The sequence below is a fragment of the Saccopteryx bilineata genome, chromosome 2, assembly GCF_036850765.1.
Source record: "Saccopteryx bilineata isolate mSacBil1 chromosome 2, mSacBil1_pri_phased_curated, whole genome shotgun sequence".
NCBI classification, from domain to species: Eukaryota; Metazoa; Chordata; class Mammalia; order Chiroptera; family Emballonuridae; genus Saccopteryx; species Saccopteryx bilineata.
In genome coordinates, this window is record NC_089491.1 from 353,546,013 (window position 1) to 353,573,248 (window position 27,236).

Sequence of the window (27,236 nt, forward strand, 5' to 3'; positions counted from 1 at the left end):
GTGAATCCTTTGGTAAAGCAAATAATCCTTTTGTAATGGGAATAATTTCTCCCAATGTATCTAGTTTTTCTTCTTCTTTTTTTTAAATCCCATTTTCATATATCTGCTTTTCTTCAAAGGGGGCCATACCTATCTAAATATGACTTCATTTGCATATTGATTTTAACAGCAATCCTCTCAAGGAATATTTAACTCTAAGGTTCCTTACAATGGCATTAGTGCTCTGATATTCATATTTTTTAAAAAATCATTATAGTAAACAAAGAGATTTCCAAATGGAAGAAAGAATATATTACTCTTCCTGCAGCTCCATACCCTGTATCCCCATGCAAAAATCCCAAAGAATTTTCTATATTAGAGGCCACACACTGGAGCCTTGTGTCGGGCAGGTGCAGGAACAGGGATTTGGGTCAGCTGGAACCAAGTGGGGCAGGGCGTCTCAGACATATCCTGGTGACAGCCTCCAGGCAGCTGAAGCTTAGGTTCAGTCTAACGAAATGCCCACCAGGTGCCGCGGGCCCCAGAGAACTGTGAACCACGGCTTCCTGGGGAGAGGCACGCCCAGGTGCTTCTACACGTCAGTCAGCTGGACAGATCCGACCAAAACGACCCTCCTAGAAAATGTCGTCACTACTGCACTCAGTTGCATCAGACTGAAGAATGATTTCAATGTGAGGAGGTAGGTTTTAAGCTGCTGCTAATTTAAGAAAGGAAGCCCGATCCCATAACTTCTACCTTCATGACAGAAAACCTTACAGTGTCTCTTATCGGCCTACCTCCCACAGAGCCCAGTGGCTGGGTGGCCACAGCTCTAGTGAGGACACTCACTATACAATAGGCAAGGGGGCCATACACCACTTCCCAGGCATAGGTATTGGAACTTCCTAGTCTCAACTTTCCAGTAAGGATGCTGCTTTCTGCTTCAAACAAGCAACTTCGACTCTTTACATCTTGAAGATGGACACAAGAAGTGGAAACACAAACACACAGCTCAGATGTTTGCATGACCTCTGCCAGAAAGCAGCTTAGCCACTCCCCTTGATCCCCTTACCCAAGGCAGTGTCCTTGCCTGTCATCCTGGCTGCTAAAGAGAATGTGTGGCAGGCTCCCTGATGATTCTTACAGACTGTGCATTCTCACCTGCAGCCACCACACACACCCTGCACCCAGGTGCCCTGGGCCGGTGCTGGGTACGCCAGGCAGGGCCAGCAGCAGTGCTCAGCCGGTGCTGCCTCTGCCAGTCATCAGACCGTCACTGCGGGGCACACTCCGGGTGAGCACAGCCAAGGTGCCTCATGGCAGGCTGCCTGGTGGGCTGGGAAGGGCTCACAACTGAGATGCGTGTCTGGAGCAGAATAAAGTTCCACCAACAGCCTCCTCTGCTCGGATGCTCTTTGAAACAAGGGAGAGGGACAGCAGAAAACTTACAATTGCTTCTCACTTGAGCTGGACAGTTTTCTATCTGAATTGATTTGTCCTTTCCTTCTGAACACAAGAGGAGAGTATGGACCCAGGAGAGGACTCAGGCCACAGCACTCAAGGGGCCACACTGGTAAGGCCATCCACTCCACAGCCACGCTCCCTGCTCCTGTCTGTGAGGTGAAGTGGGACACCAGAGAGCCACAAAGAGGCCTTGCAGGGCTCGGGCTCTGTTTCCAGAGGAGGCATTCAATTTGCTGAAGGCAACCAGAATGAAGGATGTAAGTCTCCCCACACTCACGCTAACTAAGCCCCAGTTCCGAGAAACCAGGGGCAGGACTGGGCCAGCAATGAAAGATTCTGAGCCTGACCAGGCGGTGGCACAGTGGATAGAGTGTCGGACTGGGATGCGGAGGACCCAGGTTCAAGACCCCGAGGTCGCCAGCTTGAGCGCGGGCTCATCTACTTTGAGCAAAAGCTCACCAGCTTGGACCCAAGGTTGCTGGCTTGAGCAAGAGGTTACTCAGTCTGCTGAAGGCCCGCGGTCAAGGCACATATGAGAAAGCAATCAATGAACAACTAAGGTGTCGCAACAAAAAACTAATGATTGATGCTTCTCATCTCTCTCCCTTCCTGTCTGTCTGTCCCTATCTATGCCTCTCTCTGTCACTGAAAAAAAAAAAAAAAAGATTCTGAGACTTGGGCTGACGTCACCTCTCTTTCTGGGGTAAACCCTCCCCTCACCTCTGTCAGGCATCCATGTATGTACTGTTTTCATACTCACTGATATCATCACAGAACTGCAAATTCACCACCTTCCTACCTAAACTAAGTAGGGAAAATGACAAAAGGTCATTTAAAAAAATTAAAATTCTGAAAGAAATGAAGTTAGCTGCTCAGAAATTAAACATTAGTCATTGTCCTTGGAGAAGAAATAGTAATTATGTTTTTGAACACAGTCACTGGATTGTGCATTGGTTTGTCTAAGTGATCTGACAGTGTGCTCCCCAGTGCACAGGCTGATTTGGGAAGAGACTGGGAACACCAGATAACATCCACTCCTACAGGCTTTCTCCTAAATTGGGTTTTTCTCAGTTGGCTTGGCTTTAGATCACAAAGGAGAGAATTCTTGTCTTAATTTTGACTGTGCTCAGGATTCGGCAGAGGTAGAATCTGAGGAACTCCCGAGAAGAGAACACAGGGAACCATAACTTTGCTGTGGGCTGCAACGTGAATTTACATTGTATCTCAGATGATTCATTTAACTCTTCTTTTTGCTTCAATCTCCCCATCAGGAAAATGAGCTCACTTCCACCCACTTTGTGAAATGTGTTTTGGCCGTCTTTGGGTCTAGGCATTGAGAAAGCAGCTGAAAGCCAATGTGAATCCCGAAGGGACTGGGTTCATAGCTCGTTCTGCTCCAGCCCTGCTGACCTGTCATGTCACAAATACACCTGGGGTTGTATGGTCTCCCTGAAAGACTACAAACTCCTGCGAGTCAAGGCTACTGCTTCTTCTTTCTTTCTGTCCCTAGACCACTTGCTCCACGAGGGGACCTAAGCCACAGAGTGCCTGGCCCTCTGCTCTTCTGATGATTCAGATGGGAAGGAATGACGCCAAGCCCCATGTTCCAGAAATGCCTCGCTGACCCAGCGCTAACGTCCAATCATCTGATCCTCACATTAGCTGTGTAGGGGTATGAGTCCCACTTTCTAGATGAAGAAACTTATGTTCACAAAAGTTAAATAATTTACCTGCAGGCAACATAACCAAGACTTGTACCTCGTTTTCATTCTGCACCTACTGCTCATGCTCCCAAGCTGCCTTGGGCCAGAGCCTGCTCCACGTTTAGCAGGCTAAGGATTCTTTCTCTCATGCCATGTTGGTCAAGGTTAAATAAATATGTTTTCCTTCAATGCAAACAGTAAATTGATAATGAGATGATTTGTAACAAATGATTAAACGGCTATCACTGGGGAACCCCCTCCCTCTTCCCGTCCTATGTTTCAAAAGTTAAAAGGTGCTGGGTGAAGGAGGGAGCACTATCACTTTCCTTCGCGAGGAAGCAGCTCCAGCCCCACACCACTTACCGTCCTGTCCCGTTGTTCTGCAAACAGATGTCAGAGAGGATCCCTCTGCCTACCACCCAGTCACTCTGAAGGGATGATAACAGCCATCGGGGGGTTAAAAAGAGGCAGTGAACCCCCAGTTAATGAGGAGGAATTCAGCAGGCAGTGTAAGATAAATGGAGCTCTCTCTGCTTCTGCTAGAGTCAGCATGAACTGCGGCCCCGCGGCTTGTTTGTGGCAAATGGACTGCACGAAATATCAAAGGGCAGTGATCCAGAAGAAGACCGACTTTGACAAATTTTAAATTGGCCAGAAAGAAAACCAGTAAAAAAAGAAAAGAGAGAGAGAGAGAGAGAGAGAGAGAGAAAATTATGCAATTTGCTGTGTCCTGCAATTGCGGTATTGCTGCATTTGTACAGAATTAGTGGTAAGAACAGCAGCAACGATCGCTGGATGCTGGGAGCAATTATGAGCCATCTAAGTGAGATGCTTATCAGGGGCTGAAGCTTTTAGAGCTTTCTCTGTGTACAGTTGTGAAGAACTTGCTCTTGAGCTGCAGTTACTTTAATTAAAGTGTACGGGTTGGTCAGAAGTAATTATCCTGTTTGGAGAAGAAAGGGAAAAAAACCCACCTCAACAACTCTGGGTGGCAATAGATTTTAGAAACAACTTTGCCAATTTCTTGTTGGATGTGTGCATTTCCTATAAAAGGATCAGGCTGCAGTGGGTTAGAGTTATTGGTGGCTGCTGCATAATGGCAGACAATGGGACACAAACAGGACTTTGTAACCCGAGTCAGGGTGTATGGCAAGCCAACGTGGCTCAAGGACCTGAATGCCAGGATGTGGGAGCAAATGCTCAGAAGTTCTGGGTCTCTACATGCTGAGGCTCTAGAGTCCACAAATGGTACTTTGTTAATTAAATTACTATTTGGAGCATAAATGAGCTAGCATCTCTCTTTTTTTACATCTTACATTCACCATATTTTCCTACCTTTTAAAGACAACCTCTCTGTTTCTCTGAAAACAAAACCAACCAGCAAACAAAAGAAGCTCAAGCAATTATCTTCGTTAACACAGCAATGGACTCAATAGGCGACCTAGGCAGAAAATCAGAGTTTTGAAAGAATCTGAAGCTCCTTCAGACTCAGAACTCAACACAGGGCTCCCAGGGTTTAGTCCTATGTTCAAATTGCAAGCGCCTTCCAAAAGCTCCAAAAGCAAGTGAGCAGCAGAGCCCTGGCTGGGAGCAGGAAGCACACACGCTCCCAGGGCAGCTGCTGCCACAGCCTGTGTTTGGAAGCACAGGGTACACAATCTTTATTTCCATTTCTCTCGCTCTAGATGGCCCCAGAACACCGGCGGGGTAGGTCTCCAGCTTTCCTATTCCACGGCACTGACTCGCACGCACATCACTCAGAAACGAGGCGGGTTTGTCCAGAGAGATGAGGGGAAACAGGATATTTCAGGCTAGCATATTCTCTGACTGATTAATCTGCCCCCACCAGCAACTTCTAGCTAATCATTCTTTACAAGGTCATCCACAAGCCTAAGAAGATGGGCTATTTGAACTATAAGGAACTATCAGAAGAAAAATCGGGTGACTTTTGCTTTTTTAGGGCCCACTTTCCCTCCTATTACACACACTATTTCATTCTACCAAGGTTCTTACCATAGAGGGGACAGTAAATAAAGATTATCATGAATTTGATCAAATGCTTCAGTGCCTCCTCCCCTGGCCTAGAATGCACTCATTACAAATCAGCTGAATGGCTCATTGATTTGCTAGGAGGACAAGCAGACATACCCAATCGCTCAGCCAAGTGGATGTAGATGGGGTCCACCCTACGCATGGTTTTCACCAGATCCTTTTTGCGGAATTTGATTTCTACTGTCCCTTCTGGCTCCAGAACTGATCCCCTGGATCAAACAGAAAGAAAAGAAAACATGACAAAACAAAAGTAGAGGTACTTTAAAGGAAAGAGACAAAAAAAATAAGGCAAATTACAATTTGTGGACCAGGAAATAGCTTCATTATGGTTTTGCCCACCCATGGTTCACAGAAGTAATCCCAGGAAGAGGAGCAGGCAGTGGAAAAGTGTCTGAGGTCTGAGAAAGGCCGGGCAAAGGCAATCAAAATAATTCTCATTATCACACCAGTCTACTTCCATCTCAAAGGGAGAATACAGACACCACTATCTACAGGTGACAAGGGTAACAGGACAGCATTATACTCCAGGGGCAGGGGAACAACCTCCACCACGCAGGCCAGACAGTGAGGGGCCAGCGCTGAGCAGCCCTGCACACAGCTGTCAGTCTGCTGGAGCACGCAGACACGGGGCCAGGTTGAGCAGTAGAAAAAAATGTCCTGCTACTGCCATGGAAATGACAAAGTGAAAAATCTCATCTATCTAATGGTGCTCTATTACCTGGAATTTAACCTAAACTCCGTCCTTTATTTCTAAACTTTTATATTAAAAAAAAAAAATTACAGCTCATGCTTACTGTGTGCATGGCACTGTTCTAAGTGCATAAACATTTTCGCAACAGTCCTGTGCCCAGTCTACATCCACTGTGAACTCAGGTACTAATATCCCCACCTTACAGGTAAGGACACTAGGTATGGCAAGTTCAGAGACTTGTATCAGTCTAACAAGTGGCAGAGGTGGATTTAAAAACCACAGTATTGTTCCAAAATTTGCAGAGTTGGTTTTCAGATCAGGGGATAGGTTAGAATATTAAAAGAATAAATTCCTAAGCACAGAACACAAGGCGAATGACTTGACAATAAAATGACTGGACTCCTCTCCTAAGCAGCTTTTGAAGTAGGAGGCTGAAATTTTTGGGAAAAGAGAGACGCAGGTGTTCAGATTACGAAAGGAAGTTGGATTGGATCCTTTTCATTTAAGGATTTTCAGGTACCACTTCCAACAAAAACCTGGGATTTTCTCTGGAAGTTCTCTGGGTGCTGCAAACAGTGTTTTCCAACCCTCCTGGAACATCAGAGTGAGATGCCGGACTCTGGGGGAGAAGCTCTGGTTTGAATCACAGAATGTGGGCGCTGTGGTAGACCTCAAAGACCACCAGCTTGCTCTGCAGACAAGGAGAGGCAGTCTGGGGAGAGCAAGGGCCGCTCCCAGTTCCTTACTCATCAGCAGCAGAGCTGGGTTAAGGCCCTAGAACTTTAGACTAACAATTCAGTCCTTCTGCGCCAACTTGCTCTAAGCTCCCTCTGCCACATACTTGAGAAAGAGTGAATAGGCATATCTGAACAACAAACAGGAAGAGAGGACTGCTCTGAGTTTGGGGGTGCCTGGAATAAAAGACTTCATGGTAAAAGAATCCGGTGTGAGGGATGGTGCTGAGAGAGCCCAACTCCAGACTGATTTCCTTCCCATGCTAGCTGACACTATTTGGAAAGTCCATTTTCCTGACCATGGAGACCTCTGGGAATGAATACATGCCAACAAAGTCCTCCTGGTTATAATGTTCTCCAGGAGGACCCCAAGAGACAGTAAATGGAAACAAGAAAGGAACGCTACCTGCTTTCTCGGTCAGCATACATCTCCATGTGCCGGGGGTTGATGGTGGGATCAATCACAACCCAGGAGCCACCCCGGAGCTCAGCCTGGGGAGGAATGTAAACCATCACAGGCTGCGAGCACTCCCGTAAGCTGTCCACGATGTAAGCACCAAATTTCAGCACTTGGTCGTACATGTCTATCGAGATTGAGACAAATTAGAAATCAAGAAACAATGCTTCCAAACACTCTTCAGGTCATCACACACAAAAAAAATAATATTTATATGTGTCCCCACGAGGTGGTCAGAGGTACAGGTCTGAGGGTTCAGAGACCCCAGGTCCCGTTTGGCCACCCTGAAGACTAAAGGGATTACTGCTCCACCTGTAGCCAAGACTCCAGGGAGCTTTAAAAGCACAGAGAAGCGCACGGTCTTTAACAAGATTCAGTGTGCAGGCCCCTCGATGGCATATCCATCTTCTGTGCTCCCTGAATTTCTGTACTCAGGTTTCACCACATTAATTCACACTTGCTCTACAAACGTTGAGTATTTTTCATGTCAATATGTGATCTCTCTCACTACATTAAGTTTTCTGAAGGAACTATTCAAGCTCTTTTCAATTCTTTTCATGATACTTAGTATATGATAAGCTCTTAATATGTGCAGCTAATGGAAAAGGATCCTTCAAAAACTGTATCTTTCATCTTTGTATCCCTAGTGTCCCGCCCAGTGCCTGAAGCATAAGTTAGTGCTCAGTATGTGTCTGCTGAATGAGTGAGCACATACACACTTTGGAAAGAACACAGTGAGGAAGAAAAACTAATTCTTTAAAGGTTGCCATTTTTATCAGGGTTCCAGTGAGAGAAAAAACCCAACTGAAATGCATATGTTATTGACTGGAAATGTCTCATGGACATATAAGAGGAGCTACCTTTTTTATTTTTATTTTTATTTATTTATTTATTTATTTTTTCATTTTTCTGAAGCTGGAAACAGGGAGAGATAGACAGACTCCCGCATGCGCCTGACCGGGATCCACCCGGCACGCCCACCATGGGGTGAGGCTCTGCCCATCCTGGGCGTCGCCATATTGCGACCAGAGCCACTCTAGTGCCTGAGGCAGAGGCCACAGAGCCATCCCCAGCGCTCGGGCCATCTTTGCTCCAATGGAGCCTTGGCTGCGGGAGGGGAAGAGAGAGACAGAGAGGAAAGCGCGGTGGAGGGGTGGAGAAGCAAATGGGCGCTTCTCCTGTGTGCCCTGGCCGGGAATCGAACCCGGGTCCTCCGCACGCTAGGCCGACGCTCTACTGCTGAGCCAACCGGCCAGGGCCCCTTTTTTATTTTTGACAGAGACAAAGAAAGAGAGAGAGAAACAGATAGGGACAGACAGCAAGGGACAGAGATGAGAAGCATCGATTCTTCGGTGTGTCACCTTAGTTGTTCATTGATTGCCTTCTCATATGTGCCTTGACTGGGGGGGGAGGGGCTATAGCAGACCAAATGACCCCTTGCTCAAGCCAGCAACCTTGGGCTCAAGCCAAAGACCATGGGGTTATGTCTATGATCCCACGCTTAAAGCCAGTGACCCCGTGCTCAAGCCCGTGAGCCCGCGCTCAAGCTGGAGACCTCAGGGTTTTGAACCTGGGTCCTCAGCATCCTAGTCTGATGCTCTATCCACTGCGCCACTGCCTGGTCAGGCAAGGAGGAGATATCTCTTCATTTTTCTAAAAAGTATACTTTATAATGGCCCCCAAGGTCATGAGCACCTGAAGAAAAGGAGTCCCTGGTACATAAATAAAGTGAGTCCTTGAAGTATAGGATCAATTATTTATCGCCCAACAACTTATGTACTTCTTCCCATTTCCTAGCTCACTAAAGTCTAAACATTGCTAAAGCTTTAGGGCAGTGGTTCTCAAACTTTTTGAAGTCAGGATGTATTTAAAATCCTACAAATAATTGTAGGTGTACTATATACAAATTTCTGGGAAATATGTTATAATAATTAAGTCAAATATTAAAGAAAAAAAATATAAAGTCCAAGCATGCTTTTATGGTAATTAAATAAAATAAATACAAGAAAATTAAATTTATTCTGACATTAAAAAACATTCTTATGTTACATTTTTTGAGTTATGCTTTTTAGAATCCATAAAAAAGAGGGGTTAAAAAGTAAAAAAATGACAAAAAAAGTTACCTTTTTATATATATAAATACATTCTTAGTAAGATTTAGTAAATTCGGCAGGTCCCTGCGCAAATGTGTTGTTTTTTCACTCTTGTGTTTATGAGAAACATGAGTCTGATGTGTCCTAGTGATTTCTTCAATGTTTGAGCATATATTTGAAAGGCAAACTCTCATTTCCTCGTCAATACATTCTCTTCATTTGAAGAATTCCTCTCTTTTTACTCTTGAATTGAGTGCAGAAAACCCCCACCACACATATCATCTTAACTTTACACCAAACAAAGGATAGAAGAAACTTGCCTCCAGTCTTTCCTGGGAACATGGGGGGTAGTGTAAACAATCCAGCACCACAGTTTTAACAGCCTTTTGCGACCTAATCAGGCAAGTGAGGTGGGGGGTTGGGCAGACTGTCAGCTTACAACCAATTCCCCACACCTCTTGTCCCCCCAAAATATAAACTCCAAAAACCCTGTTGGTTTTTTAGTCCTCAACAGGCACATATTTCTCTGGATTATCATAGGGCACACCTGGAAATCTTCTAGGGCACACTAGTGCACCCTGGCGCACACTTTGAGAACCACTGGTAGGGTTTATGATTCCAGATGTTTAATCAGTACTTCGGTGGAACCATAATGGATCCTTTTTAAATACCAAATAACAGGTTCAACGGAGTTCAAACTTTCCTATCAAGGAAAAGGATCTCGATTTGGAATAAATCAATTCTGGAAATCCAAAAGCAAAGAAGCATTTTTCAGGCAGTCAAGAGGAAACCGAACAGAAATTGCTTTCATTGTAGCAACTGGCAAACTAAACTGCCACCCTCTCCGAAGCAGAAATGGCTCCAAACCCTCAGTGAGCACAGTTCACTGTAGGGCACGTGCCTTTCCCCACTGCCCCAACCCGACTGACTGGTCTGTGAAGGCTTCAGAAACTCCACAATCCCTACTCTATGAGGAAAATATATGATCCTATACTCTGTGCGTATGATCAGAGCAAAGACATTTATTCCTTTGGGAGGAATGAAAAGACCAAAAAAAAAAATTTATTGCTAATTACATAACTGTTGTATGGAGAGCAGGAAATAAAGGACTTCAAGAGCTTTACGCTAATTTTGTGGTTATGAAAATAATTGCTCAACTCAAATTATTTTAACTAAATTAATTCTTTAGTGGATATTTCAACCAGTGCTGCATAATAAAATGATTGTGTAATTAGCAATACATTTTTCAGTGCTGCCAAGAATACAGTCTCAGAACAAGGAACAGAATGGAGTGTCCCTCACAGTGTCATGCAGAGAAGTAACGAAAGACAAAACAAAAGAAGCAAAGCAACAGAAAAACAGCCACAAAAAGTGATCCTATGTGAAAAAGAAAAAAGTAAGCCAGAGGTAAAAGAAGGGAAAGTTTTCACCTCTTCACTTGCTTGTTTGTTAGAGACACATCTATACCAAAATCTGTCTCTGTACTGTCTATGATTAATAAATCCAGGTCCCCAAAAGGAAGGGGGGGCTTTAAAGTATACTTCCATTTAATTAATTTAAAACTAAATGTAAAGGTTTTGGGATGAAGATGTGCGTGCGTGCATTTTTTATTTCTGTGAAATAGACTTTGGTCCCTCTTTTTCACCACTATGGGCTAGTTTACTGACTACCAAGAAGCATGATTTCGTGTGTGTATACACACATAAACATTTAGTCATCAGGAAATCATCTTATTCTTATGTCCAAGAGACAGGTGAGTAAACTCAGGTTTAAAGAAGTGACAGAGATAACACTCGAACCCAGATCTTTTGGGATCTAAAGTCCACACTCCACTGCCTCATTCGTAACGCCTCATTCTTACTGCACAGAAAGGCACGAGGCTGAGGCAATCTGCTTCCCAGAATCTGATATAATGGCTGAGAAAATAGAAACCAGAAGACACTTGAATAAATGATTCAATATTTCTAAATTTTGCCTGGATTCTTTGTCTGGTCAGAAATGTCAGAAATTGTACTGATGATACCATCAGCTTGTATCTGACTGCCAAACAATTATCTTCAGGCCCCAAGACTGAGTAGAAAGGGGGCATCAAGGTTTATTACAGCTGACAAGCTGGGGGCTAAAAACAACACCTCCATCTAACTTGGAACACCAACAGACCCACAATTCAATCATCAAAACACCCAGAAAGCAATAAAGGCTACTGAAATATAAACACACACACACAAAGTCTACAAATAACAGGCTCATACTGAGTCACAGCTGCCCCAAACCACACATTTTGAAAGGCAGGTTGAAGCCCTTGGCAACAATGTGACACACTTGTCTGAAATCCATATAGAGACTAGCAAAATCATAGCCAAGAATAGCAGGGGAGGAGCTATTCCCAAGGGTTTAGGCTAGATATCAGTCTGGGGAATTTTAAAGCTATGCATGTGCTGTCAATTCTCAGGCCATAAGAAATGCAACTGAAAATGGAAAATACTGATAGGTTCTTCATTGGAGAGGCGGGAGCTTAGAGCTTTCCAAGCATTCTGAGGGAAGAACATCTGCATGAATGGTGATCAGATAGCCTTTCCAGTGTGTTTTCAGCACCCAGACACCAACCCTGCCTAGGGCCTTCACTGTTACACAACATGGGCAAACTGTAACCGCCACATGCACCAAATGAGGGAACAGGGTGGTAGGGTGTTTCCACAGTGCTCCACACTCTTGAAACTGGAACAGAGCACATTGACTTGGGGAGAGACTATCCGCTGGAAGCTGAAGGTAAGCATTAGACATACACACATAATGCCTCTCATGAGTTCATTATGGCTGTCTGACACTGTATTTCAATATCTCAGTAATCAGAGACTTTAAAATACTTCATTCCACTTAAAGTTTTCAATAAATGTTTTTTTTATTGTTATTTATAACCTGTCCCAGGAAGAAATAATAAGTATAACATGAAAAGCCAACTGAGAGTGACCCTGTAGCACCAGCAGTGAGGCGGCTTAATATCACTGGGATTTGCATCCTATCAAGCTATTCATGCTGAGGCTGGGACCCTGGTGCTAATTTCTAGTAAATTTCACGCTTGATGTCTCCCTGTTGTGGGTCATTGCTGGTTCGTCTAAATAAACTACTTCCAAATGGCTCTTCCATCTAAATATTCAGCCAGTTTTTATAATTTAATTTTGCATTATGCTGAATAGCCTTCCGGCCAGATAGAGCTCATTGGAAAAAAAGCACCAATACCATCTTGACATGCTTTTATTTATTTATTTATATTTTTACTGCTCGAATTAGACCTCCTAGGCCGACTAGTAAAGAGGTTTTTTTTCCCTCCACTAATGTCAATTTTCAGCATAGCAAGAGCTGTCTCTAATCTTTTCCTACTCATTACACACAATTTTGGAGTCATTTTACCCACAGTGCAGTCGGCTCCTGGCTGTGTGTTTGTGTGCACTGAGGGATGGCATAATTGTTTATTTTCCCTCCCTGCCTAATCCCCAGCCAGTACTGAAACCCAAACTGCAAACATCTCCCCAAGGGATATGGAATGGCTCTCAGCTTAGGTCCGGTTACATGAGATAATACATAGAAAACATCCTGACCTATATGTAAATATTAAAGTCGATATTCTTCCTTATCCCACCTTTCACACCAATCTCTATCTTCCCCGAAGCTTTTTTGTCTTAAGTGATATGTAAACAGATGCAGCAACACCAAAATTCAGAAAACAAATCTGGCCCAGGTCTGTATCAGGGCAATAACTCATTCTTTTGCCCAGAGGCAAGGGGGAAGGGTAAAAGGGGACTTCTCGTTTAAAGGTACAGATTTTATGTTGGGGATAAAAAGTTGGGTACATATAGTGATGACGGTTACACAACATTGTGAATGTATTTAATGCTGCTGAATTGTACACTTACAAATTGTTAAAATGATAAATATTATGTTGTATTTTACTACAATAAAGAACCATACCTCATTTCTGAGCTCTTGTCAAAATAACCAAGGACAACTACAAAGCAGAGAGGAGGCAGATGAATAATAACTTTCTAGGAACCTAGAGACTCTAGTGTAAGGATATTTTAGTAGATCAGGTCTGGTACTAGGCTCTAAAAACCAGCCTACTGTGCTAAAGGAAGTCAGACAGATATATGTTCCTTCCTCAAATCTGTAATTTTTACCTAAATGATCTTGGCAAATTTATTTAAGCTAACTCTCAATTTATGTAAATTGCAGGTAATATTAATATTATAACCTACCCCTTAGAGGGGCTTGTTATAGTGATTATCTAAGATAATAGATGTGAAATGGTTACCACAGTTTCTGGCGTAAAGAGCTTAATGAAACTTACCATACTTCCCCATGTAGAAGATGCTCCCATGTATAAGATGCACCTTAATTTTGGGACTCGAGATTTGAAAAAAAGACAAGCACTAAAAAGCAGGAAATGCAAGTAAAAAAATCTACAACAATGAGAGCAAAAACAAGCGCTAAAAAGCAGAAAATGCAAGTAAAAAAATCTACAACCACTTTATAAGATGCCCCCAGTTGTTAGACCCCAAATTTTTCAAAAAAGGATGCATCTTATACGTGGGGGAAATATAGTAATTGTGTTTTTTTTCTCATTGTTACAGGGCTAGCAGCCAATCTATAAGAGGCCCGTGGCAAACTTTTGAACTCTGAACTCTACAGACAAAATAGCAAGGCTGACTTACTCCTAAGTAATGTCAGGAAAAGTGAATTTGCAATGGCCCCCAGATTTAGGATCAAGTGAAGTCTGATGCTAAATGAGTCATATATATGTATTTTTTTCATATAAAAAAAATATATATATATAAAAAAGGGCTTTCAGTTCTCCCCAAATTTAATATAGTATAATCTCTCTCTCCTTTTTTTTTTTTTTTTTTTTTTTGCTGAGAGAAAGACAGGAAGTAAGAGAGATGAGAAGTATCAATTCTTCATTGTGGCTCTTTAGTTCTTTATTGATTGCTTTCTCATATGTGCCTTGACCAGGGGGCTCCAGTTGAGTCAATGACCTTTGCTCAAGCCAGTGACCTTGGGTTCAAGTCAGTGACCTTTGGGTTTAAGCCAATGACGATGGGATCATGTTGATGATCCCACACTCAAGCCAGTGACGCCACATTCAAGCTGGTGAGCCTGTGCTCAAGCCAGTGACTTCGGGGTTTCAAACATGGGTCCTCAGCATCCAAGGTTGATAGGCTATCCACGGCACCACCACTGGTCAGGCTATATATATAGTATCAATCTCTTTTGAACACTGTGGTATTTTGTTTATACTTTATGCATTATGGCTTTATCATTCTGCTCAAGACATTTTTTCCTGACTCCTTGAGGCATTGTCTGTTTCTGACTTGTTTTTCTTTTGTCTATAGTAGCTGACATAGCTCCTTGCACATAGGATCTCAATAAAAATGTGTAGGATTGACTTGTTTAACCTATACTCTCAATATCTCATGGTATTTCCACAAATTTATTATCTCAGTCAAAAAGTATTTTACCGTGATAGTCTATGAAAGTGTACAAACATTAATTTGCATTATAGTCTAAGTCTTTCCTAAGAAAGTGTAGACTGTGGTAGTCCTCCAGCAAATGTGGACAAAGGGAAACTTTTCAACTAAAATAACAAAAAAAATCACCCTAGTCTTCTACATCTTGCCAAGAAGGCCTGGCCATACAGGGTTTTTCCTAGCCAGGCAAGGAGAGTAGCTGGCATAAGGCTATCCTCTCTCCATACACAGCTGATCATCTGTAGAAGAATAACTGCCCCAGCATCCTCCTTCAGAGCTAGAGATGCTCCTGCCCCAAGGTACTTCCGGTGCCTGCTGAGGTTCCTTCTTTTCCATTTCACGTGCCCTTCTCTGATCACTTTGCTTACTCAGCAGCACCAACTCCCCCTTCCTTCCACTGCCATAATCCACACATCAGAGCCCCGAGTTCTGCGGCATTCAGCAGCAGACTCATCCTCTCCTGGCACGCAGGACCGCCCTCAGCATGGCCACGGCTCTGGCCACTGGAGAGCGCTTCACTACTCTGAGAGGCAGAGTGTGTTTCCTGCAGTGTTCCATGAACTGTCCACAGTGGTTATGTACACAGAGGATTCTCAGCAAATGGGGATACTAGCTGCCTAATCACTAAGCGATTCCCATAGCACAGAGCAGAGCCTTTATAATAATATTGGTCTAATATGCTGGAGCCACATGCCCAGGGCTGTTGTTGGATAACAACAAAACATATCACAAATTACCACAAAGAGCAGCCTCTGGTATAGACTTTGTTCATTTTCTTCTGGTAAAGGCTAATTTCAGTATCTGTCTTGGTCGTTGTAGAGTGTTAAAGAATAATATCAACAAAAAGTATGTCCAGAAAAGGGGAACAGAGGCTAGTACAATTGTATTTCTCCAGGACTATTATTCACCTGTGAAAACTAATCCACAACAGCAGTCCATTGAGATAACATTAGCAGACTGCCTGATTCTCTGAATTTTCCCATTCAAGTTGCCACTCAGAAGACATCTCAGAGGGTACATAACCCTCAAAAAGCCTAGTGTGATGAGCTGCTAGGACACTCACAGGCTCTACCCAATACAAACCCTCTCTCCCATGCTGCAGGGTTCAGGGGAATCAGCTATGCCCCTCCAGCCCAGAGCCAGGCCAATCACCTTTCATCCCACCAGAGAAGCCTCTCCAGTTAGCGAAGACCATCAGGGGCAGCCCTTCCCGGTTAAAGTCCTTGATAGCCTGATAGGTCTTAAATGCAGAGTCTGGGAACCAAACCTGGCCAGCCTGCTGGATTATCTATTGGAGAAAATGAAAGATAAACACACTATTAACAACACAGTTTGAGGGAAATCTCTCCAAAGTAAGTAAGGTTTAACTGATTAAAAATTTAAAATCAAGGCTCCATTGGAGCAAAGTTGGCCTGGGTGCTAAGGATGGCTCCATGGCCTCTGCCTCAGGCGCTAGAATGGCTCCAGTTGCAACAGAGCAATGCCCCAGATGGGCAGAGTATCGCCCCCTGGTGGACTTGTTGGGTGGATCTCCAGTTGGTTGTATCTGGGAGTCTGTCTCTCTGCCTCCCTGCCTCTCACTTCAGAAAAATACAAAAAAAAAAAAATAATAATAATAATAATAAAGTAAAAATTTTAAATCAAACTAAACAAAAACTGTTATTCATCATGAAGATAGTCTTTGAGTAGGAAAAAAAATTCTGGATCTCTTTGTTAAACACCCCTCTTTTTGAGTCCAGATTACACCACAACTCTTTAGCCAAGAAAGGGAAACCTCACCACTTCTAATAGAAGAATGCACCCTCAAGGTTCTTGTTCTGGGATTCCCAAGGGCAGCTACAACTCAACTATACTCCTCCATGAAGCATTCAGTTGTACACAGGTTCCAAGACCTCTCACCTCTGTGCTTACTGCAGCTTTTCCTGCTCTGTGGTTAATCAACAGACACTAGACGTGATCCTGCTGCATAACCTCCTCCCCAACTTCTTCACTCATTTTCTGGGTCTTGTCAGGACGTGAAAATGTTATCCATTCTTTAAAAAAAAGATGGACTATGGTGTTCACAATTCAGCACACTCCATTATTAATTCTAGTAATAGCTCTTCCATGTGTACATTCAGAGAATCTGGGACCAAAGAGCTCTCAGCATTGTTTTGGCTGCCTTTCTGTAAGTCCATGTCCCCAACAAAAGTAGACTGTCTTCCAGCATCAACAAGAGGCCTATTTAATTTTTCAGGCAGACTTTACCTTGCAGTACATTTAGAGTCACCTTAAAGTGAGTACATGAGGGTCTAAAATCATTCAAGGCTGCTGACTGCCCTTCCATCTAAAACGGGTGGGTTACAAAGCTCCCAATACATCCACAGGCCCTGCGGAAGGCAAACGGCTCCCAGCACAGGTGACAGAGGAGGGGTTAACGGCAGGTGCGCGCCCTGGGTCCTGACTTCTGAAGGGCCCCGCAAAACCCCACCTTGACACTTTTTTCTAATGACAAGGGGCCCAATATTTTCTTCTGTGCCCAGGGCCTCAACTGACATTAATCTACCTCTGACAGGCGAGCACAGTACCTGAGGTGACCTACCTTGGCTTCTGAATCCAGGTTTGCAGGATCAGCTGGGATACTTAGTTCCACTGTTCGGGTTTCTACCGCAACTACTCCCACAGGTATTCCTCCTAATCTGGTAAAAAACGAGCCACCTAAGAACCTAATGTGTGTCAACATTACAGCCAGTCATTTATTTTCCAATCCCATATCAAAACATGGGAGGGGGGACTAGAAACAAATATAGAAAGCAGGGGGAAATCTGACTTTCCTAAGGGTAAAATATGAGACTCTAGATTTGGTGAATATGGTAAATTTTTGTAAATATGGTGGGAAATGACCCTCAGAATCACTCCGGTTTCCCACCACAGGATAAATTCAAGCTGAGGGTTATACTAGTGCAGCCTCCAGCAGTTAAGACTCAGCAGGCTGGCATGTGCATGCACACACATTTGTCTTTTTGGTTGCCAAATGAAATTTCTCAGTTCACCATAAAACAACCCTTTGATGAAGATGAAGGGAAATGGTCCAATGGTAGTAGGAATCTGAAACTTTCAGGACCTGTTTTAATGAATGATGGCACTGCTGAAATAGAGCTGTAGGTTTCTATGGAGTACTAGTAATCATGGTTCCAGATAAAATTTGACGTGTGGATGGGGAGGGTGTAGGTATGTTGCAGGGATTAAGAAAAATATGTGCCAAGCATAGATAGGGAGGTGGTTAAACAACTTTCTTTTTCACTGGGAAAGAGCAATGGGACAGGGATAACTTTCAGCAGTAATCTTGGTGAAACAGGTGATCTGTATTGGCAGTATATATTTAATCTCCAGGCTACATTTAATTTTAAAAACTGTCCAGTAACTCAAAACTTCCATATCTATATTCCACAATATTGTCCCAAATTGGTCCTCAAGATTTCCTAGTAAAAATCAGAGAGAGAGACAGAGAAAGAGAGGAGGGGGGAGCACTGCTAGGTACAGGGTGAGTCCTTACTCAGAAATGTAATTCAATCTTCACTCTCTCAGCTGCATTCCTTGGGGCTGGGACTGGGACAGGTTATAGTCTTTCATTCCCCTGTAGCATCTCCATAACAAACTTTTCCATGAAGGATGGTCTTTGGTTGTTACACTGGCTACTGGAAATGGATTCTTGTCATCACAAGAGGCCTGACAGGGCCCGAGTGGGGACCACCCACCCCCTTGTCACTTGCCTGCACTGAATCAGAATCAAAAGCCCTCTAGACAACCAGACAATGAGCAGGAGGTACACAGGAGGGTTTAGAAATATTTCTGCTCACAATGATTAACAATCCAACTGGAAACTTGTAATTGCAAAAGCCACCCTAAATCGGTAACTTATAACTTATATATTAGGGCCCATGTGACCTAATAAAGAACATCTTTATCCGAGTATTACAGTTATTTATTGAACTTGAAAACAGCTCAGAACAACTTCTGTTTTCTATTATACTTCATATAAATTTTATCAGGCTAGCACATGAAGATGCTACATCTTGTTTTATAGTGTGTCCCTGGACAAGGTGCCATGGAATAATAAAAGACAATTTACAGCCAATAGCACACATATTCCAAACATACATACCAAAGATGAGTTTTGGCAGCACTTACAGTAACAATCCCAGAAGAATACATTTATATTTATTTCTCGAAATGCCATTGCTTTTGAAAGAAGCTAGCTCCATTTGTGTTATATATACTTGTGAGCATGTGTATGTGTTTGGAGCAAGAAGACCAGAACTCATCAGATGGAAAGAAAGGAAGAAGTCACAGTGAGTGTCGCAGTAAACAATGGCAGAGCTAACCAAAGCCAAGCTTGATTGATCTCGCTCGTGGACAATCGCCATTCTTCCGATCATCACTGTAAAGCATTATTCTCTTGTTTCCCATGGGAGGATCTTAAAAACCTCAACAAAGGTTTGGCTTTCGGAGGGTTAAAATCTGTCATGATTTTACAGACAGGAAAACTAAAGCAGAATAGGCGACAGGCAGATTTTCAGAAAAGTTGGTATGAGTATGGTGTGAAGACTCCCTATAGCAAACTGATACGATAGGTCCTGGGTAGGAGGGCTCTCTCTGGTGCATCCCCTGCCCCTCCATATCCCCACTGGGAATTTTACCAGGCACAAAGAATAATTCCCACTGGGACCCAGAAGCCTGGGATTAGGTGGAAGACCTAGAGACACGAGAGCGTACAGGAGCTAGTCCCTGTGGGTTTCAGTCTGGGTTGACTCCAGGCCTGACGCTCTTGTTTGGAGTCACAATGGAAGATCTTGTCTGTGGGCTTGCCATCTGATGGCTCCTTGTCACTGTCAGCATGAGCCGTGCTGACCTGCTGCACTGAGGGAACCACAAAGCCTAGAATTATTTTCAAGGCTAGAATCTAAATCTCAGCCCAATGTGGCATGTTTGAGAATCTTGAGCAGGTGCCACTTTTCACCAAGATAAGAAAAACTGATTGCCCCTGAGAGGAAGGTGAGCTCCAGATGTGGGTCCCTAGGGCAGCATGTCTCTGCAGTGCAGAATGAGATTAAGATCAGCCTTGGCAGGTGCTCGTTATGGTGAGCGCTACAGATTATTTCGTGCAGAGCTTGCTGTTGAGTGAAGCACTTCTTAGAGTGGGTATTAAAATTTAATAGAAAATTCAATTTCCCACTTGAAAAATAGAGGTATCCCAGCTTATTTTACTCTCTCCTGGTTCAGGTACTTTTTTTTGTAATTCAAATCTGGGATAAACCAATATAGTGCATCTGTTACTTAAATAATCTCAATGCTGTGAAGGAACTTCTTTCGAGTTACACAGAGAAGTAGATGAGACTGATTCACTTGTTACCTATCTCTGAAGGGGAGGGCATTGGTGAGCCGTGGCTATTTACAGCCTCCAAATAGCTTTTCTTTCAGCATTATAAAAAGGAAGTATTGTCAAAACCAGACTTTAGATTAAATGCATCATTGGAATGACACACTAAATAACGACTGGGAACTAGCCCTCCAGTTATGCTGCCTTAGGAATGACCATAATCCAGTATTTGTAGAAAGTTTAGACAAACAGAGCGTTATTGGTTAAGAACCTATGTAGCCCTGGCCCTTTCCTGTTTTTAGTTGGAAGGAAAAAGAGCTTCCAGAACAAAAGAGCTCTTACCTGGCTCTGCCAACCACCACAGTCTGTGCCCAAGGTTGCATGATTTCTGAGAAAGACCCATAGTCAAAAAATCCACTCAACCACTGACCCTTTTGGGCTAAAAAAGGAAAAGAAAGAAAACAAGAGAGAATAAAGACAGTCAATCCATTGAAAATGCACCAGAACTGGCAAACTGACGGTTGGATTTGGGGGATTATTTTGAGGAGTCTGTTGTGTTTTTAATCATATTATAATAGATGGAAGCATTAGGCAGTTGAATGTTCATCTGCCTTCAGACATCATCTCCTATTTCATTTGCTAGGCCACATAAAAAGACTCATTTATCAGCAGAAGCATCATTTATTGTTAAACGATGGGGTTCAGCTAGCAGAGAGAGTTGGCATTGCTTTTAAATAAATAACTTGGCTTTTTTTTTTTCAAAACATCACAAACATTTGTCAAAAGGCAGCCAAGTCATTAAAGATGTTTTCAAAATGTCCATTTCTATTTTAAAACTAAGCTTACAATTTTGTCTGATTCTACTGATTTTCTTTTAATGGAAACCTGATGACAGCCAAATGATAACTATTAATGACCAAATGAGGACCCAAATTTGGGGGAAAAAACAGGAACTCAGCTTTTCTGCTAGAAAAGCAACAAGATATACTTCCACTTTGTTTACAACTGACAAAGTATAATCTTTCCACAAGAAAAGGCCAGGCCCACATCCTATTGACAGATAGTGAAAATATAATGGTTAAGATGCACATACTTAATGTCATTAAACTCCCTTGCACAATTTCCTTTACTGGCGACACACGTAACTTTCAACATCTTAGTTTAAGGAAAAAAAACCCTTTGTTTCACAGGTATCCATGTTTGACCAGGGCCTCATAAAAGCTTCTGCAAATAACTGTTTCCTAGTGTGCCCTCTCAGTTCATGGTCTCTCAGTGATTCTTCTAATTTGAACATGGCCCTCCGCCCCCTAAAAACCCAAGTCCAAAACCAATTAAAAGTGGAGATCCGAGCAAGCTAACCTCTGCTGACTTAAACAGGATGGAGAGTGTTTTATCAAGACTAAACTTGTAATTACTGTGTTCTACATTCCTTGCCTCTATGGCCCCAGTGTAAAATGTGATCATCCATTTCAAAATTATCTCTCTATCGTGAGCCCAAAGCCAATCGTTTAGATTCTGGTCTCGTGTTGGGCGTCAGTTTGAAGAATATCACAGCACTATCTCTTCTAATAAATGACTTTAACTTTTCACCTAGAAGATATCTGCTTTAACTTATCACAGGGAATCATCTGCTTTCTTTAACGTTTCCACTAAATTAAAATCTGAAGTCACTCGATTTGGGAGAGTGTTAGCTGCACACAGACAGCAGGATGAATTACTAGGGAGTCGATGAAAAAAATATTATCCAAAACCCAGAAAACTTAGTTTATCACAAATTCCATTTTATTTGGTAGATCTCATTAATAATGGCCAAGATAATGCACACCTAAACACACACACACACACTGCACTCGTCTGTTCACCCATGAAAGAGCTCAATTTTTCAAGGTTCTAAGCCAAATTTCTGAATGCATCAGGATATTATAATTTTAACTTCATATGCTTGGGTTATTTTGTGAACTGTATTTGAACAAAGACTTAGAATTTATTTCAAAATAGGAATATTTTATTCTTTAAAAACCTTCCTGCTGTATATGTTGACTGGGGGTTATGGGTATTGTAGGGGGCCTTTACTGCCCTCAAAGAGCAGGTCATATTCAGTTCAAATGTAGAACTTAGAAACCAGCTAAAACGGCTCCCCATAATTCCTAGGAGAACACTCACTGAATCTTGTTCTGAACTTTCCCAGTAAAGTCCCGGATTTTATCTCAGGCTCATAGTTCTTACCATGGTATAAAGATGAGAGATAGGAGAAGATTACTATGGTGATTTTTCTGGCTATGTAAGAGAAGCCATTTAGTTTCATTAAGATTAATAAGAAAAGGCATTGAAGACAACAGGTAAAATTTTAAATTAAAATCAACCTTCCCCCTGTGATTTTCCCACACTATCTATAATTAGGCTTCAGATTAAGCCCTAGCTCTTAAGTGATAGCTGTGTGACCTTGCACAAATCATTTAACTTCTCTGAACTTGTAAGATGATGCTCTCTGTATCTCTGAGAGGTAGTATGCCCAAATAAGATAATGTATGTAAAAGTACATTATCCTCCCACCTGGCTGAGAGTGGGTGACTACAAAGGTTTTATTAAGTCTTCCTTACAAAGACCTCTTTCTCTTTCAACAAAATCACAATGACTCAAACTTAATTATCTTCTGCAATTCAATCTACTTTAACATATAGCCGTTCTTTGAAATAGTTGCAATAAACATGCAAAAAAGAACAGACACTTTCTCAAACAACCTTAAAAAGCAGGTTCAAAATGTAGCAGGGGGATTTGGAGTTTCACAAAAGAACTGCCTAATAAACATGGTTTGTGAAAATAGCCAAATGGACTGACAAACAAAAATGTACATTTGCTTTATATAGAGTTGCCTTTGTTTCTGTTTTTAAAGTTAGATAAAATCAGCCCCAAGACAGAGGGCTGTATTAGATAAACATGAAGGAAGGGCTTATTCTGTTCCATATATTTGTAAAATTAAAAGTTCTGGACAGTCTCTTCATGAATAACTGATCTTACATTAATAAACTAAACCGAGTGTTGCTATTACCAACATATAAGACAAGAACGGCATGTGCAGGGAGGGTGCCCAGCAGTAGCTTGCTGAGAAACGTGTAGTCACACTCTACACTGAGGGGTCTCAACGACCTTTCCTAAAACTGATCTGATCACTCTGTTTATAGAAACTAAATGGTTTGGTCCTATTGTTCTATGATTGTATGGCTTATATTTAGCTGTTTTAAAGTGTTTGAACCCATTACATAATAAGTGTTTTAATAGCAGAATAAACAGAAGAAGCATATTAGTGACTATACTGCTCGTGACTCGATGGTTGATTTGTAAATATCTCATTAATTCTCATCTGTTCTTGATGAATTTTCTACTTTTTTCTTCAGAAAGCATTTTTCAGATTTTTCTCACTGGTAATTAGTAACTGTTTTGTCACACACTATTGTGTAGAAATTGGTTAGTAACTGGAAAAACAAAAGCACAAAGATGCCACGGGTATGCGCAGCATACCTCAACTCTGAGGGCCAGGGCACCACTGTACCCTTAAACATATACGTACTTGGGTGAGGACGGCCTGCCAGCATCCACCGAGGATCATATGGAGCCTTTGTGGGAACAAACTCGATGATTCTGTCTATAGGATCCTTGGAGTTCAGGATGGGAACTGAGCTGTTTACGCTCTAAAAGGAGATGGAGAAAGAAAAGGCACAGCAATCAGTACACAACAGCTCCACACTCCAACTCGGCAGCAGTCATTAGAGGCAGGGGGGCTCGCCTACGGATGTCATCCACGAGCCCCACTCATCAGCTAGAAACATGACAACTACGTGCCAAGCCCCGAGGAACATGTACAGGTCTCAAGTCTCACATAGCAGCCTGGCACAAAGTGGTTCTGAGTCTTGATTTCAGTATGCCCAGGCCCTCTGGGAACCCCCCCCCCCCAGGGAGGGTAATTGTCACAAAGGGGAAACCCACAGCAAGGAGAAAGCCTCCATATGCTGAGACCGAGGCCAAACAGGCCACAAGGCTTCTGTGGAGAGGAGCCGCGAGAGGGGGGCCTGGCCAGTTCAACTGGAGGGCATTTTGAAGGTGGAAGGCAAAAGATGGCTCTAAGGGAAAAAAAATCAACAGCTTTCAGAGGACTATTTCACAAAAGATCCCTACACTATAAGGAGCGCTCAAGTAGAGATGTGAGCCGTGGTGGAAGGGCCGGTCCTGCAGGCTTTGTCAGCTGGGAAGGAAGGCCTCACCTTAGGCATGTAAGATAGCCAGTGCAGGACAGTGAAAACCCCCTCAAAGTCATCGCAGACAGTGCTGTGGGTGACCCCATTGTTGTGCATGATCTGGATGCCACCGAGTTGGTTGTTGGAGGTATACACTTCCCGCCCGAGGACCTAGAGAAACAAGCAAGAGAAAAGACATTTGTCTTGACAGAAATAAAGGCAAAGTCTCTTTTGTAATTCTCAGTAAACTGGGTCTTTTCTTCACAGAATTGAGATTCCAGATTTTGTGACTTGTTCAAAGGGACTATCTGGACCTTCATCCTAAAAAGAAAACTTAGAAAACAAAAGGCTTTTAAACAATCATATATACTGTTGCAATTTAAAAACCAGCAAGCCTCTCCCCCTCTCTCCTGGATGCCACGGGTATGCGCAGCATACCTCAACTCTGAGCTGAAACCCCCATGGGGGGTGAAGCCAGGACCCTGACCCAGTGGCCACCTCATCATCTGCAGGCTGGGCAGAGTGACTGTGCACATACACAAAAGAGGTAATGTGCCGTCTTTTGACAATCTTCAGTGACAAATCTCAGTTAAAGAAATGCTGTGAGGTTTGGGTTTCTCTTTTTAATTTTTTTAAAGGATTACTTTTCTCCTTGTATTTGATTTTTAAAGCTGTTCCCCACACACAAGCCCCAAGGCTGGCAAAATCTTGAAGCAAGTCAAGATACAGACATGCACCCTTGAGTCCATAGCCCTTTGTGTGCTGGGTGCAGGGCAGTGATTGATACCCAAGCCCGTCTCTCCTCCACAGTCCTCCCCTCCCAAGGTTCCAGAGAAGTCAGGGCCTCAATCCTCAGGCTCCCCCTGGAGTTTAACCCTTGTGAGGTTGACGGGTACCTGCAGTTGGAAACCACAGTTTCCTTTAAAGAAAAAAGGAAGAAAAAAATAGTCCTGAACTGGGAAATTGTAGGGTTCCTTTTTCTCTTGAAGACTGGTTAATAATTTCTTTGAGGGAGGGAGGTTTTCTGACCTAGCAGATGGAAACCAGGCAGCCCGATCACTGACTATTGCAAACTACTGAGTGTGTAGTAATTGCCAGTCATCTAGAGTAGCCCTGGAGAGCTCTAAACAGTTGTAGAGTGCTTACTGTATTTTACCTTTTCCCTCTCTCCTCCTCCTTTAGAAAATAACCACACCACCAAATTTCTTCTTCCCTTTTATTCATTTCCAGTCTCTGGGGAGAACCTAATAAATGAAAAACCAGCACATTCTACTTGTATATTCCCATGTTGCCCCTTCTTGTTAGGCACTTTGAGAGGTTCCCCTGTGTGCTGGGTCAGCCCCTACATTAAGACCCTCCAAAGGCTGAGAAGTTGGTGACCAAAGTAATCACCTCAGTGTGATCCACAGCTGGCCTTGGTTCTGTTTAACTTCAGCTAGGAAGGGCGGATGAGATTCTTTGGAACAGTGTATGGAAAGCAACACTGCTCTCAGATTGCGGCTTTCATGATGAGGAAGTGCAGAAAACAAGCCTGAGCTGAGCAACGTGCTGGCAGCTTGTCTGATGGCACCCCAGGACCAGGGGAGGCTGGCCGCTTCTGACCACTGCACTCCCATCCTCCTCTCAGTCTGTCTTTAATCTCAGCCCAGGCACTGCGGCTCCTTTCTCATTCTCCTGCTGTCTCTTTCCATTTGCCCTCTCTCTGACTGATACACTGATCTCTCGGTCACTCGGCTTTCTGCTCCACTGAGTCCATATTACTAATAACACCTCCGCCACGGCCAGTTTACCTCATGAAGGCAAGAGCACATCATTACAAAATAAACTCATAACTTTGACATTCTAGCAAATACACGCCGTTTGTTATTTTTATGGCTTTAGTCTTTCTAACAGGCAGAGGGCATTACATACCTGTTTCATTTATATCTTTAAATGTGTGCACACATGCACATGCGCGCATGTATCAGAAAATAAAACAGAACAAAAAAAAGCCAAACCAAAACAAATATCCAAAGCAGCGAATTGATGGGGGACCCTGGTGGAAGCAGAAACTCTGTCACTCAGGGAGGCGAAGCTCTGATCTGGCTCCGGTTTTATGGATGTCATAAACCTGATGGCCCACAACTGGTCCTTCTGGGACAGACTGCCTCTCTGCCAGAAGTCATTCAGTGTGATCAGCACTTTTTTAATTATTAAAATAAAATTGAAAAGGGGAAAAAGAAATAAAAAGGAGATACTGTGCTGACCCTGAATATCCAATATTCACAATCTATGTCAGTGCCAAAAACTTGCTTGCCTGAAAGGGAGAGCTGGACCGTTTCCTACTAAGAAACATTATTTTCTTTCCTATGAACACTGTCTCTAGTGCTTGCTAATATCCAACCACTTAAGACTCACATCTCTCCAGAATTAGTAGTGGACTGATGACGAACCAGCAAAGGGACCAAAGCAGACCAAGAGCTGCTTAGCTGATCAAATATACCTTCTTCTCATGTCCCTGCCCCTCCTTTCAAACAAGAAGAGCACATCTGCCTGTCTCTGCCACCTTCCCATTCTGTCTTGTCTTCTTACAGATGGATGGGAGACAAACTTGGAAGCAAGAATTTAATAACTTAGCATGTCTCCCCTTTCCAAGTGGGAGCTCAGGTTCTGATGCACTGGCACTGTTCTGAAAAGGCAGCAGCCTCTTCTCCTCTGGATTCAGAAAGAAACTTAACCGGGGCTTACCACAACCAAGAACATCACTTCTGGGCTCAAGAAAGTTTGTCATGTGAGAAGATTCATTCAGTGTAGGAATTAAAAAGATAAAAGGATAGGAAAGACTAATAAGAATATCCAAACGGTTCTCTCTGACCAGCCAGCCTTATTTTAAGAGGTCAGGGGTGGGGAGGGGAAGGACACAGAGAAATGAAACCTGCTTCACTAACCACAAACAAATGCTAACACTCAT

The 27,236-nt window shown here is 43.0% G+C and overlaps 2 protein-coding genes across 2 annotated transcripts in view; one reads left to right on the forward strand and one right to left on the reverse strand.

The window, feature by feature from the left end:
• The window catches only part of AATF (apoptosis antagonizing transcription factor), a 187,217-nt gene extending 183,743 nt beyond the window's left edge, over positions 1 to 3,474 (forward strand). Inside the window, exon 12 of the mRNA XM_066262813.1 lies at positions 2,954 to 3,474. Coding sequence (XP_066118910.1) covers positions 2,954 to 3,011 — 58 coding nt within the window. The 3' untranslated portion in view covers positions 3,012 to 3,474. The remainder of the gene's footprint in view (positions 1 to 2,953) is intronic.
• The window catches only part of ACACA (acetyl-CoA carboxylase alpha), a 273,603-nt gene that overhangs the window by 19,035 nt on the left and 227,332 nt on the right, over positions 1 to 27,236 (reverse strand). Inside the window, exons 46-52 of the mRNA XM_066262811.1 lie at positions 24,314 to 24,457; positions 23,623 to 23,743; positions 20,397 to 20,493; positions 17,277 to 17,373; positions 15,848 to 15,983; positions 7,030 to 7,207; positions 5,295 to 5,407 (exon numbers count right to left, since the gene is read on the reverse strand). Of these exons, the coding sequence (XP_066118908.1) occupies positions 5,295 to 5,407; positions 7,030 to 7,207; positions 15,848 to 15,983; positions 17,277 to 17,373; positions 20,397 to 20,493; positions 23,623 to 23,743; positions 24,314 to 24,457 (886 nt within the window). The remainder of the gene's footprint in view (positions 1 to 5,294; positions 5,408 to 7,029; positions 7,208 to 15,847; positions 15,984 to 17,276; positions 17,374 to 20,396; positions 20,494 to 23,622; positions 23,744 to 24,313; positions 24,458 to 27,236) is intronic.